This window comes from Anguilla anguilla, chromosome 14, assembly GCF_013347855.1.
Source record: "Anguilla anguilla isolate fAngAng1 chromosome 14, fAngAng1.pri, whole genome shotgun sequence".
Taxonomy (NCBI): domain Eukaryota; kingdom Metazoa; phylum Chordata; class Actinopteri; order Anguilliformes; family Anguillidae; genus Anguilla; species Anguilla anguilla.
In genome coordinates this window covers 18,398,637-18,411,904 of record NC_049214.1, presented here as the reverse complement: position 1 = coordinate 18,411,904, position 13,268 = coordinate 18,398,637, and the positions used below count along the sequence as shown (strand labels likewise).

At 43.7% G+C, this 13,268-nt stretch overlaps 1 protein-coding gene across 4 annotated transcripts in view; it reads left to right on the top strand.

The window, feature by feature from the left end:
* The window catches only part of strbp (spermatid perinuclear RNA binding protein), a 74,321-nt gene extending 61,053 nt beyond the window's left edge, over nucleotides 1-13,268 (top strand). For 3 of the 4 annotated variants that reach the window (XM_035390255.1, XM_035390253.1, XM_035390254.1), the window contains 3 exons: nucleotides 1,067-1,190; nucleotides 1,466-1,513; nucleotides 6,907-13,268. In XM_035390255.1, coding sequence (XP_035246146.1) covers nucleotides 1,067-1,190; nucleotides 1,466-1,513; nucleotides 6,907-7,001 — 267 coding nt within the window. In that variant the 3' untranslated portion in view covers nucleotides 7,002-13,268. Of the gene's footprint in view, nucleotides 1-1,066; nucleotides 1,191-1,465; nucleotides 1,514-3,629; nucleotides 4,121-6,906 lie in introns of those variants that run through there. The other variant, XM_035390256.1, reaches the window with a different exon arrangement.

Sequence of the window (13,268 nt, the reverse complement as noted above, 5' to 3'; positions counted from 1 at the left end):
CTGATTTCCTCTGTTATTGCATATTTGTCACTCTGAATGGTTTCAGATCTTTAGACAAAATGTAATATTAGACAAAGGCAGCCTGAATAAACACAAAGCACATTTTTTTTGAAAGGCTGTATTTGCTTTGCGCCAGGTGTAATGGGACCTGTATCATCCAAAAAGTCCCACTTTTGACTGACCTGTCCATAGAACATTATCCCAAAAGGCTTGGGGATCATCCAGGTGCTTTTTTGCAAATGTGTGGACGAGCATTGATGTTTCCCTTGGTTAGCAGTGGCTTCTGACTTTTCTCCCATGAATCTCATTTTTTGCCCGGTCTTTCTTATTGTGGAGTCATGAACACTGAATTTAGCTGAGGCTAGAGAGGCCTGCAGTTCTTAGGATGTTCTTCTGGGATCTTGTGTGACTTCCTGGATGAATGGTTGTGCGCCCTTATAGAAATTTTGGCAGGCTGGCCACCCCTGGGAAGATTCACCACTGTTCCAAGTGTTCTCCATTTGGAGATACAGTAATTGCTCTCACTGTGGTTCAGTGGAGTCCCACAGTCTCAGAAATGGCTTTGTAACCCTTTCCATCTCTTCTGGAATTTCCTCCGATCATAGAGTGCTTGTAGAAACTTTGTGGTGACTACTCTGATGGTAAGGTTCAATATGAGTAAGGTTTAGATTCAACAGGTCTGGCTACAATCAAACCTGGCTGTGTTCAGCTGAGTCTGATTAAAGTTAAATTTGGTTAAATGATTGGTTGAGTAACTAACAGTTACTTTTTACACATGGACAATATTTGTGTTTCATAACATTTGTCATTAAATAAATGAAATAATAAATTAAAATGTGTTTTGTGTTTACTCTGTTTCCTTTAGTCTAATATTACATTTTGTCTAAAGATCAGAAGCCATTCAGTGTGACATGTATGCAGTAATAGAGGAAATCAGGAAGGGGGCAAATATTTTTCATGGCACTGCAAGCTATTCAGCAAGCGTCCAACAAAAGCGGAGTGAGTGGTGGTGGGCAGTGAGTGGTTATGGGACTGCATGTACACAGCCGGCTCTCTGTGTCCGCAGACGAAAGGGGCCATCGCTGCGGCCGCCTCCATCGCTGCCCAGGCCGCCCGGGGCCGAGGGCGGGGGGCCCTGGCCAGAGGAGCGTTCGTTAGCGCCGCCGCGGCCCCTGGATACGTCACACCAGGTACGCGTGTGTGTGTGTGTGTGTACACGTGTGTGTGTGTGTGTGTGTGTGTGTGTGTGTGTGTGTGTGTGTGTACACACGGTCATGTGCGTAGGGCTTGAGTGTATCTACTGTACAGGTGTCTGACAGTGTAAAGATGGTGTCTGACAGTGTAAAGATGCGTAGTGAGTGTGTGTGCTGGAGCGTAGGCCGTGTGTTTGAGTGTGGCAGAGGCAGTGGCTCTGTCTGTGACTGTACTTTGGCGGTAACGCGCCTCTCCGAACGTGTGCTCACAGGGTACGGGACCCCGTACGGGTACAGCGCTGCTGCAGCTCCAGCCTACGGTACGTACCCCCCCCCCCCTTCTCAAAGCGTAGCGTCCCAAATTACTCCCACAATCCCCCGACAGGTGTAAGAGGTGGTAGCGGAAACGACAGTCCTTTCGAAACCCCCGAGAAGTCCAAATTTAGAATCTGGTATTTGCGAGAAAAGGGAAAAAAAAGAAAAAGACCAGGCTAAAAAACGCAAACGATCATAACCTTTTGGTTCTTACTGTGGTTGGAGCAAGCCTCGCTGTGCTTTCGCCTGAGTGTCCAACTGCTGCTCGTCAGTCTGCCTGCTCCCTCCATCTTGACTCTGGAATCAGCTCCTGGGTGTAGTCCTGCTGTGTACAGCCAGTATAAATACCCCATTCAAAGCAGCCCTGCTACCCAGTGTCGCCGGGGGCGGGGCCTCCAATGCCATCCCCACACAGAGGGCGGAGCTCACAGGCTGACCCCCGCACCGCGCCACCTAAACGCTCACCCCGTGATCTGAACGCACACGCCCTCGCTCAGCCTCACAGCAGGATAACACGCTCAGTCACATAGTGTTCAGTCACATAGTGCTCGGTCACATAGTGTTCAGTCACATAGCGCTCGGTCACATACCGCAGTGCCAAACGTCTTGTCTCCAGAGCAGTAAGCCACACGCGAGGACAGACGGGTGATGCAGAGACACGCACAGCAGAACACGCACCCTCACCCGCACCCTCACCCCCACCCACAGAGAGCACTCAGACCCAACAGCAGAACGCTTGTGTTCTGAATGGCATTGGAAATCCTTTCTTCCTGCTTCTCCCGGATGCTTTGAATGAGCCTTATGTACAGGCGGTGACCGTGGCCCTCAGCTGGGGGGGGGGGGGCGTCTCATGCTCGCAGAACCGAGCGTGAGATTTGGGCTGCGGAAGCCCCCCCCCCCCACGCCCTGGTCCCGCCCTGTCACATAAAGACCGTTCCTTTAGTGCCCCATGCGTCGCTCAGCGATGAAGGAAGTCTGGTATTTGGCTGTAAGATAACGTGTCTTATTGCTTCTGGAAGCTGTTGCATGTCAGTAATCCCACTACAGTCATCTGATGCTGTGAAGTTTTTGCCTCCTGTTGCTGCTTTGTGATTTCTTTCACGGGAGAGAGGAGAGATACGAGAGCCCACCGAAGAACAGCCGCAGTCCCGACTGCAAACCAGACCATGCACACAAACACCCAGGCCACAAGAACATAGACCCAGCCCAGCACACCCTAAACCAGCCAACAGCAGCCAGGCCTAAGCCCTAAGCCCTACACCCGCCCCACTGCCAGTGCCAGTGCCTCAGACACAGCTACCATAGCGCTGTGGAGTTTCACTGTAAAAGTGATGCTAATGTTACTTAGAGTAATAAGAATGCCTAAAATGACTTTTCAGTGTTTTCCTTCTAAAAGCGTTTCTCTTACATGACTCCCACCTTTCAGTCTTTATGTCAGAAGAATATATCTTCTAGAAAATTTTATTTTTTCAAAATAGCAAGTGTCTTGTTAGAAAACACTTGATAAACATTATTATTCTGAGACTAAATGTGTTTTAAAATATTATTTCATAGTTTCAAGAATACAGAGTATTGCTCCATTTTTGTTGAGTGGGTTTTGTAGTGAATTCTCTGTCTTTTGGAGTAGAAACATTTTTTGAAAGGTGTATAGAAAGTAATATTTCATGTATTGATCAGTATCTTCAAGTTGTAATGGTAAGGTGGAAAACTAATTCAGCATTCAATTGCATGTCTTACTAATCTGAGTTTGATTCATTTGAGGGTAATGGCAGGTGATGGACACAAATTGAAACAGATGGAAAGAAAAACAGATCAATAGACAAGTGTTTCTGTTTCACTTTTAAGTAGTGGTGGCTCACAAGTCTATTTACTGAGTCTGCTCTTTCTAGAACTCTGCCTCACTACAACTCTAGATCTTCTGTCCATCCACCTTGCTCTCCCCTGTCTTTTCCCTCCTCCACCCCTTTTCTCTGCCCTCTCCTTCAGTCTCTGGTCTCTGTATAACTAGTGATTTGGCTGGTAAGATGATGTAGATGATATCTAGTAGAGCGTTGGGGTTTTTGACCTGACTGCTGGGCCACTGAACTTATGTGGAGTCCTCTTTTCGTTTCTCCTCTCTAGGTTTACCCAAGAGAATGCTTCTGTTCCCTGTCATGAAAGTGCCCACCTACCCCATCCCCCCCTACTCCTTTTTCTAGAGCTGAGGCCCACCAAACACGCACTCATCCAACTTAATAAACTGTACAGAATTTTAGAAGGGAAAAAACTATTTTTTTCTCCAAATGCAACATGGGGGAATAAGGACTTAAGTGGCGAATTACTTGTAAAGTGCATTTTTTTTTGCTTTCTTACTACTTTAATCTTTTACTGATAAAAAATGCTGGTTTAAGTTCTTTGAAACTTGAAGGATTTTTACTGTGAAATGTTACCTCATTCTTTGAATATAAATTATACCAGCCTTTTTTGTTGTTGCTGTTTTTCTGTAGGTGAGATTTACAGGCCATTTACAGGATTTGACAGACAGATACTCTGTAAAGGGTTTAAGAGCTATGCGAAGGATGTATAGATAATTACACTGGTGACAACAAATAAAAATCTCTTACAACAGCTGAGCATTGCCTGGTGTACTGACTACCTCCCAAGCTTCTTTGTTAGACTACAGAGACCTTAGCTGTGAGCATCCTGCTGGTGATGTTGTGGCTTTTATGCAGTATAATTGCGTGGTGAGCATCGCAGTGAACAGGCAGTTGGATGGTGTGTAGCTGGAGTAGAGTGTAGTGGTGCCGTTGGTGGCGTTCCTCATCTTTAGCATTATTTAGTCCCTGCCTTTGGGCTCCTTCCGGTAGCTTCTGCAGCGACGTGTTTTTGTTTGTGTTTTACCCTGCTAACGAGACTGTAGCTCGGGCTTGTTATCCCCTCACTTAGTTGTTGGACAGAAAAGGTGTGTATAAGGCTTACTGCAGAAGATACCGCTGACACAAAGATTTGTGTTACAAACACCACTGGGATGTCAAAATCATAACCAGGGCTGAATCCTAGTTTAAATCGCATCAGCAGTTTTACATTACTCTAATAATAAGTACTGTAGACGGCAAAGATTTGGAATGGTGATTTCCCAGGCCAGACTACTGGCTCTCAGACTGATCATCATGGCACACTAGGTTCTTGTGGCCTGTAGTCATACGTCAGTCAAATGTGGCTGGTTGGTTGGCTGGTTCCCTCAACGTTACCCCACAGTGGCCCGAAATGCACCTACACTGGAGAATAAACACATACACACTGGAGAATAAACACATACACACTGGAGAATAAACACATACACACTGGAGAATAAACACATACATACTGGAGAATAAACACATACACATTGGAGAATAAACACATACACATTGGAGAATAAACACATACGCCCTGGAGAATAAACACATACACACTGGAGAATAAACACATACACACTGGAGAATAAACACACATACTGGAGAATAAACACACTTACACTCTGGAGAATAAACACATACACACTGGAGAATAAACACATACACACTGGAGAATAAACACACACTGGAGAATAAACACATACACTCTGGAGAATAAACACACACGCCCTGGAGAATAAACACATACACTCTGGAGAATAAACACATACACACTGGAGAATAAACACATACACACTGGAGAATAAACACACTTACACACTGGAGAATAAACACATACACACTGGAGAATAAACACATACGCCCTGGAGAATAAACACATACACTCTGGAGAATAAACACATACACACTGGAGAATAAACACATACACACTGGAGAATAAACACACTTACACACTGGAGAATAAACACATACACCCTGGAGAATAAACACATACACACTGGAGAATAAACACATACACACTGGAGAATAAACACATACACACTGGAGAATAAACACATACGCCCTGGAGAATAAACACATACACACTGGAGAATAAACACTTACACACTGGAGAATAAACACATACACACTGGAGAATAAACACACTTACACACTGGAGAATAAACACACTTACACACTGGAGAATAAACACTTACACACTTGAGAATAAACACTTACACACTTGAGAATAAACACATACACTGGAGAATAAACACACTTACACACTGGAGAATAAACACACTAGAAAATCAAAATACACCTACACACTGCGAAAAAACACACATCAGTGTTGTGCCCAACAATTGAAACTCCTACAAATACAAAGATCACAATACCCCAACACGCTGAAAACTGTAAACAACTGTGTGCACTGTAGAATAGTAAAACCCCAATGCACCGTGGAATGCACTCCTAAACACCACTGAATACAAACACCGCAGAATTGACACTTCTGTGAACTGAACAATACAGTCACTCCAGTACACCAACAAACAGGAGCACTCCTATACCCTGGAGGATTCAATCACTCTGATGCACAGATGGATAGAATCACTCCTACGCACTGGAGAATCGAAAGCAGCAACAAGGGACCCATGGAGACTTGCTACCTAATCGTCCCAGTTTTTTTATTTCTGTTTTGTGAGTGTCAGTGTGAGCTGTGAGCCTGTCCTCTGCCATGGGCCAGCACAAGTACCTCAGCATTTCCCCCCGCTGCCCCCCCCCATCCTCTAACACAAGCCAGCTTTCCTCTCTGCGCATCCCATTTAGCGCACACATAACAGGATTAGCCGAAACCTAGCAGGACGACATCGGATCAGTGGTAGTCTGACGAAACGCAGTCAGAGTGGCTGGTTCAGGAGGGTTCGGGGTCTGGGTTGCGTTTAGCGGTGAGGAGGAGCTGGTGCTGGCCCGTGGCTGGGACAGGGCCATCGCTGATGGGAGAGGGCTGGGTGGCTTTTTCTGCACAGCCACTGCTGTAGTTCCGGCTCTGCTGGTCTGGCACAGCTCTGTGGTCTATTCAGGGGTTAGGGGGAGGACTGGACTGGGATCTTACACAGGATGCAGTGTGCCTGGCACCAAAACCACAGACATGCCCTCTCTCGTCCCGATGGCAGTCATTGTACTATATTCTCTCCAAAATCACTTTTAATTTATTTGTCTGTTCAGAGTTACTAACCACATTGTCTGAACTCCAAAGTTGCTGCATATTTTATTACATTTCTCTGCTTTCTCTCAAATGAATGAGCTCCAAGTTTTTTTTTTTTTTTTCTTTTGGTTTTTTTTTTGTTTGGGTTGATTTTGTCAGAAGTGGTAACCGTGCAACTTCAGTTGTTGATGTCTTTATTAACCTGAGACGCCCCAGTGCAATGAAAACCCCACGTACAGCCGAAAGAGCAGAGACATCTAAGCTGGAGTGTGAACGGCGCCTCCTGCAGGTCCGGACATTAATCGCAGTCTCTCTGCTCTTCTCCTCACTGTAGGTGGTCTTTTCATTGACAATCCCTTTTACCAGCCGCGGACCATCGCACCTTTTATTATTCACTTGGGTCCTCAAGATCTCTTCTCTGACTTCTAGAACCATCAGGTTGTGTGGCTCTAAATGCTCGTACTGCTCCCGGCCTGACCGGGCTGTCTCCACTGCACAGAACAGTCGAACCCGACTCACTTGCCACATAACGTATACCCCTTCAAAGGAAAAAACAAAAAAAAAAAAAAGCAATACTTTATTTGACTTCAGCTGGAACAAAAAGGCTGAACTTGGTCTTTATTATATAGCAATACACCTGATCTTTTAGCTTAAAGCTTACTTGAAACAATATGAATGTTTGAGTCTTACCCAACACAGCACTGCAATATTTCATTTCAATTGTATATTCACTCTGTGTGTGTGTATGTGTGGTTATACTATAAATATATACATATATATTTATGGTATATGTTACTATAAATGCATATGTATAGAAATATATTATGTACGTATGTATATATATATAATTGGTATAAATTATTTTAGAATTGCAAAGTGAAATGTAAGCATAATCCTATAGCTTTCTTCCAATTTTATATACAGTAAGCAATTTAAATATTAAATATTCTGTGTACGTGTGATATGAAACACTTTTCTGAATCTACTGGTAGTGACGGTCACAGTAGTGTAGTGGCGCTTCCTTTTCTTTGCCTTGAGCAGCGTGTCGAGGTGCCTCGCCACCCCTGCGCCTCTGGCCCTGTGCCGGGCGTGTCGGGTGGGCAGAGGCCACCCTCCGACCCGAAGCCCTTTAACGTCACTTTCTGTTCGACACCACACACTTCCTGTTTAACTTCCTCTCAGAAAGCACACCCCCCCCGGTGCACCCTAGCACCTATTTACACACAAAAAAACAAACCCTACCGCTTGGTTCGAAGAACAGGTTTACTGGGCAGCTAGTGTACTGAATCACCTCGGACCTCGGTCCTTCCTGTCCTCTGGGTGTGTGACGAAAAGCACAGTGTCTCCGCTTTGAAGCTGGCACCTTGACCGCTCCGCCCCCCACCTCTGCAGCCCCGCCCCCCACAACTGCAGCTCCGCCCCCTCCCCCCGAGTCCACTGTCCGCACCGCTCATGTCTTCACTGCTCCATTTCCCAGCATGCCGCCAGAATATCTATATACACGGCCTTGCGAACTCTGAACAGAGACAAACAGTCTTGTTTCACTGGAAGGGCAAATCACAGGGGGAACGCCACCAAAATTTGAGCATTTGATACGCTCTGATCAGTGTCTCTTCAGAAGGAGTATCCCATCTTTCGCAAATAGGAAGTCTGCATGGGAACATGACTTGGTGCTAAATTAGCTCCCAAAACTTCTGCCTTTGCCAGTCTAAAATAGACTGGCCTCAATCTACCCTAAGCTAGATTGCACGTGTGCGGTGCTGCCAAGCTCCTGTTACAGTGTTCTGCTCCTTTCCAATGTAGAGTACATTTTTGGCTTTCTCGAGGTGTTCTAGTCATCGCATGTCAAGTGTGTCCATGCGCATTTCCATCCGACTTGGCACGGCATCTTCTTCCATTGGCTTGTGTTCCCGCCCCTCTGCTTACATCATGGGATCTTAGCTCATTGTTTAAACGTTGAATGCAGCTGCGGTATGCGGTACTGCGGATCGACTCGCACACGTAACAGTCTGGCAACATGGCCGCCTGTCTTGATCTTGAAAGCATCCGTTCCCTCTGCTGCCTGGTTGCGGTCACTCCTTATTTCCATTCTGTTTTCCATTCTGTTTCTCTCCTCTCTTGGCCTGTCCTGCTTTAATATGCTTGACTTGTTGGTTATATTAAATAAGAAAAGATACTTTAAGGTGGTCCAGTTTGCTTTGAAAATAAAGAGCATAAATTTTAAATAACATGCAGCATGTTAGGAAAAAAAGTACCACTTCCGAAAAAGTTAAATATAGATATTTTACCCCTTAAATTAATAAAATGTCATGAACAATGTAACATTAACTCCCAAGACTTGCCTCTGGAAGGTGTTTAGTTCAATAAGCCATTTATCAAAATCCTGGTGTTGGGAGACTCTTGAAATATAACTGCATGCATACATTTTAGATTGCACAGGGACATGTGCGTCTGCTCTGTGCGACTTTAAAAAACACCTCAATACGAACACTACACACCAAACCGCAGAACATGACCTGAGGCTGGCTTAGCCTTCCTGCTGAGGTCACATGACCAACCGATGTTGGTTAAATAAACCATTTTCCCAAAATATGTGTACTATCCAATAAAGAACGTGCACGTAATTGAATAATATTCATGCAGACTGCCAAAAAAACCAATAAAACAAGCATGGGTAGAAGAGCCTTGTAGAGCGCTATTCTGTTCATCAGAATGACCTCATGAACGTGTGTTCATTTGGAGTTCCGTCAAATGTCCATTTGGGATTTGAAAAATGTTTTAAAAAGACAAGCTGGTTTTGGGATCCAAGTCCTATATTATAGGGAGTTGATCCACAGTGAATAAGAAAACACTCTTTGATAGAATGATTAAGTGAATGCCAGAGGACTTGGCTCTGTTCTTGATTGGCTGATGAGCAAACTGGACCAGTTTATTGATGGACATTTATACATTCGCCACAAGACAACATTGGACATCGTTTTTACACATACACGCACTAAATTTATTTGATTTTGTTCACCTTTAAGTCACCAAAAATGTTTTAACTGAAACATTTGTCTTTTGCAAATATAATATATAAAGTATATATAATTATATGAAGTCATTGGACAGCTTCTTAAAGTATTCCCCCATGAATTTACTAATTTATTACTTGACAAGCAGAAAATTTACATATCACTTGAAATGTGCATTAATTAGGATTTTATAACTAATTGGAGCTGGAGGTCACTTTTATAGGGTGGGGGGATATATTTCATACATGCAAGCAAATATTTTCCCTGGGGCTTTTCCCTCTAATCCTCCCTTGGGTGCCTTCTAAAGATGCAATAAAATACAAGTGATAGAGTTATTATCCATTCATTTTACACAAACCTGTCCTGACTCTTAGCCTGCATTTGTCAGCCTTTCAAATTTAACAGGGTATTTTCACCAAAGTAAAGGCCACTACCTTAAAGAAATGTAGGCCTAATTAAATTATTTTATTCCAGAAGCCAGCTCTGTCTGTCTCTTAGATACTTACCTCTGGAAATGAGTCCTATTTGAAGTAAAATTTTAACTGGAATTCTAAGCAGAAATAGTAATCCAGTAATTTTACATTTTAAGCTGTAATTTTTTGGCCTTAAAACAACATTGAGACATTACAGACCTCACACACTGACTCAAGCACTTCATTATGTAGAGGATTGCCAGTCATTTTTAATGTTTTTGTGTTCTGAATGTTTTTCATTTTCATTCATGGAAAAATTACCAAAAAAAGAACCTCAGATTATAAACCTTGCAAGGTGAATGATTGACACGTGTAAGAAAGAATCATAGGTAAGTTTGACAGTGGTAAGTCTTCATTTTTTTCTACCAATTTTTGTGATGGAAGTAACCTCAGAAAGTCATGCATTCCTCCTTAAACTTTAAGTAGCCCAATCCTGTAAATTTCCACCATTAATACCTGTGCTTTTTGTATTTTTAGATATAGACCTAATTATACACACTATTGTTATATAAAAGCCTCCTACCCACACTGAAAGTGTTAGCGCTGAATGCATGAATACTTCATGACAGACTGACAGCTGTCAAGCCACAGAGGAAACTCACTTCCTCACTGGAAATGAGAAAAAAGGGATGTGATCTTTGCATTACTTCCACTGTAATATAACAATGCAACGCCAGTTATTAAATCTTAGTCACTGAATGTATTTTCCAAGTCTTCCATTTATCCTAGTGGTTTTAAACCATGGCCACTTCTCACTGCTCATAGCCTGTTCGTGGGTGAATGTTCGCTTCGTTCTGAAGCGGATTTACGTCAGTGTCAGGAATAATGATTCCCTCAGCGTGAATGATGTCCCCACATTCCAAAGTCAGTGTGCACACGGACACTGAGCCTGTTCAACCAAAGCTGTTTGTTGTGGTGGGGAGAAAAAAAAGGCTTTAGAACTTTGCAAGGGTGGTCAGTGTCCAAAATGACCTGTTTCTACTGGGTTCTTCCCTTCATGGAAAGCCATAGAGTGCTCAGTACAGTGATAAAGATGGTGACCTCACCTAGTCTGCATTGGGTGATGCAGAAGACTTGGACTGGGCTTGATACAGCCAGCGGCTGCCTGAACAGTGCACGCTGCTATTAAAACTGCACTTGTTTGCACAGTCGCCTGTGGAGATGGTGCCAGATGCTATAGACCATACATAATATGTGGAGATTGAGGAATAAGACTTTGTCTGCTTTAAAGAACGTTAATTTTTGAGGACAGATTTTAATTTATCTCAAATACGGGGGACACAAGCCATGCTGATTTTTTTCTTCTGTTGTGCACCGGTGGCTTGGTAGACGAGGATTAAAATCGGCAATGTTGGATAAGGCCTTTGCTTGAAACCTAAAAATAACACAAAATCCACAACCCTGCCACAAAAGCTGCTGTTAATTTCTCATTGTGTCCGCTGACATAAATGACATGCTTGTGCACTGAAACAGAGCCTTTGGAAGCATCCATTGTGGCTCTTAGTCAGAAACCCTCTCCTAGTGAACCCCCTTGCATCTCCCGCCAGACAGCTCAAACTGACAGAAGTCTTCCAGGACTTGAGACACAAGCACAAAAGCCACATTAGCAATACTTTACTCAGGGCCACTGAGCACACCGGTCTCTTGAGATCAGTGTGCAACAAACCTATACCCTCTTACACACATTGTATGAATATGTGTATGGGAACAGTTGGAGGCAGCCATATGTAGAGGGGCTATATATTATTATTTATGGTTTCATTTATCGGTGTATTTATTGGAGACCGTCTTGTTTTTGTGCTAGCCTAGTTTTCATCAGCAGTCTCTGAGCAGTTGGCAGCTTCAGGTAAGAGTTTTAGACTACATTTCCGAGAATCCATCCCCCCAACATCCTCAGAATGGAACTGGTACCCTTCAATCTGCAGTGACATGGAAATTTGCCAGGGCCTATTTTTCTCTTGGCACTGCGGCAATTTACATCCCATGCCCCACTGCCCCCCCCCCGCTGCCCCCTCAAAATCTGAAACCTCCAAATTGGTCAGAAAGACGAATAAGCAAATGTTCCCACGTCTCTGAGGAAATGACCTACGTAACCTTTCCTGTCTGGGTTTGCCATTTCAGTGATCAGTACATCACACACCGCTAGAAAACCAAGATGGAAGAGTGCATACATAGTTATTCCATTTTTTTCCTTCTCATTCACTATCCAGAGGTGCAAATAAATGCCACACACCCGTTACTTATAATAATTTCAAAAACCTTTTTCCCCCCATCCCACCGGCTGGGAAAGTACCACGCTGCATCACAAATATATACCAGTGAGGGGACTGTCGAGTGTGCGAGGGACTGGGCACAAGAGAGCCGGAAATTCAGTTTGTGCACTCGGAGCACAAGTGCTGAAATAGAAGGGGCTCCGGTTTCGTCCGGAGCGAGGCTCGTACGGTTAACTGCTGAACGCCGCGTTTTCCTCATGTTTGCGCCGTAAGCAACATGTGAACTGGAGCACGGCGAGCGGGGGACGGCGTCAGGTATGTCAAGCGGATAGACAGGAAGTAGGACGCGTGCTGGAGAAGCTGAGACTGGGGCCCCCGGTCCACAGTGCACACACTGGTTTAGAATGTACACTGTCCTAGTAGAATGTATAACCGCTAGAAGAGCTACTCGCATTTTTATAGACACACACACACACGCTGTACACACATATCTTTTAAACTAATTTTGTGACTCTGTTGGGCATGTTATGCCCTTTGTTTACATTTTTTTTTGTTCATAATATTTTAACTTAAATGAAGTAGTCTCGCGAGGGACTCCTCTGTCGTGCTGTAAATATTATTCCTTGCAGTTTCAGACTGTAGGCGAAAGCAGCCAGAGATCTGCGGTACTTGTCTCGCACTTTTACTCGTTACATAAAATGATACCAAGGAAAGTTCTTCGAGATTTTAGTTTGAAATATTAAAAGAATACATCCAATGTAAAATGGTGGTTGTGCACAACTTCTGTGAGCGAGCTGTGCTTTAGTAGAAGCTGATTGAAATCACTGCAGTAGATGTTTGCTAGTTCTGTGTTATGAAATTAATAAGTAGCAAAAATCACCATGGTGATTTGTTTGTCACTGTATCTGCCATAATTTATGCTTGAAAATAAAGTGCTGAATCTCTTATGTGTCAAACTTTTCTTAAAGTGAGGAAATAAATGCATAATCTTACTTA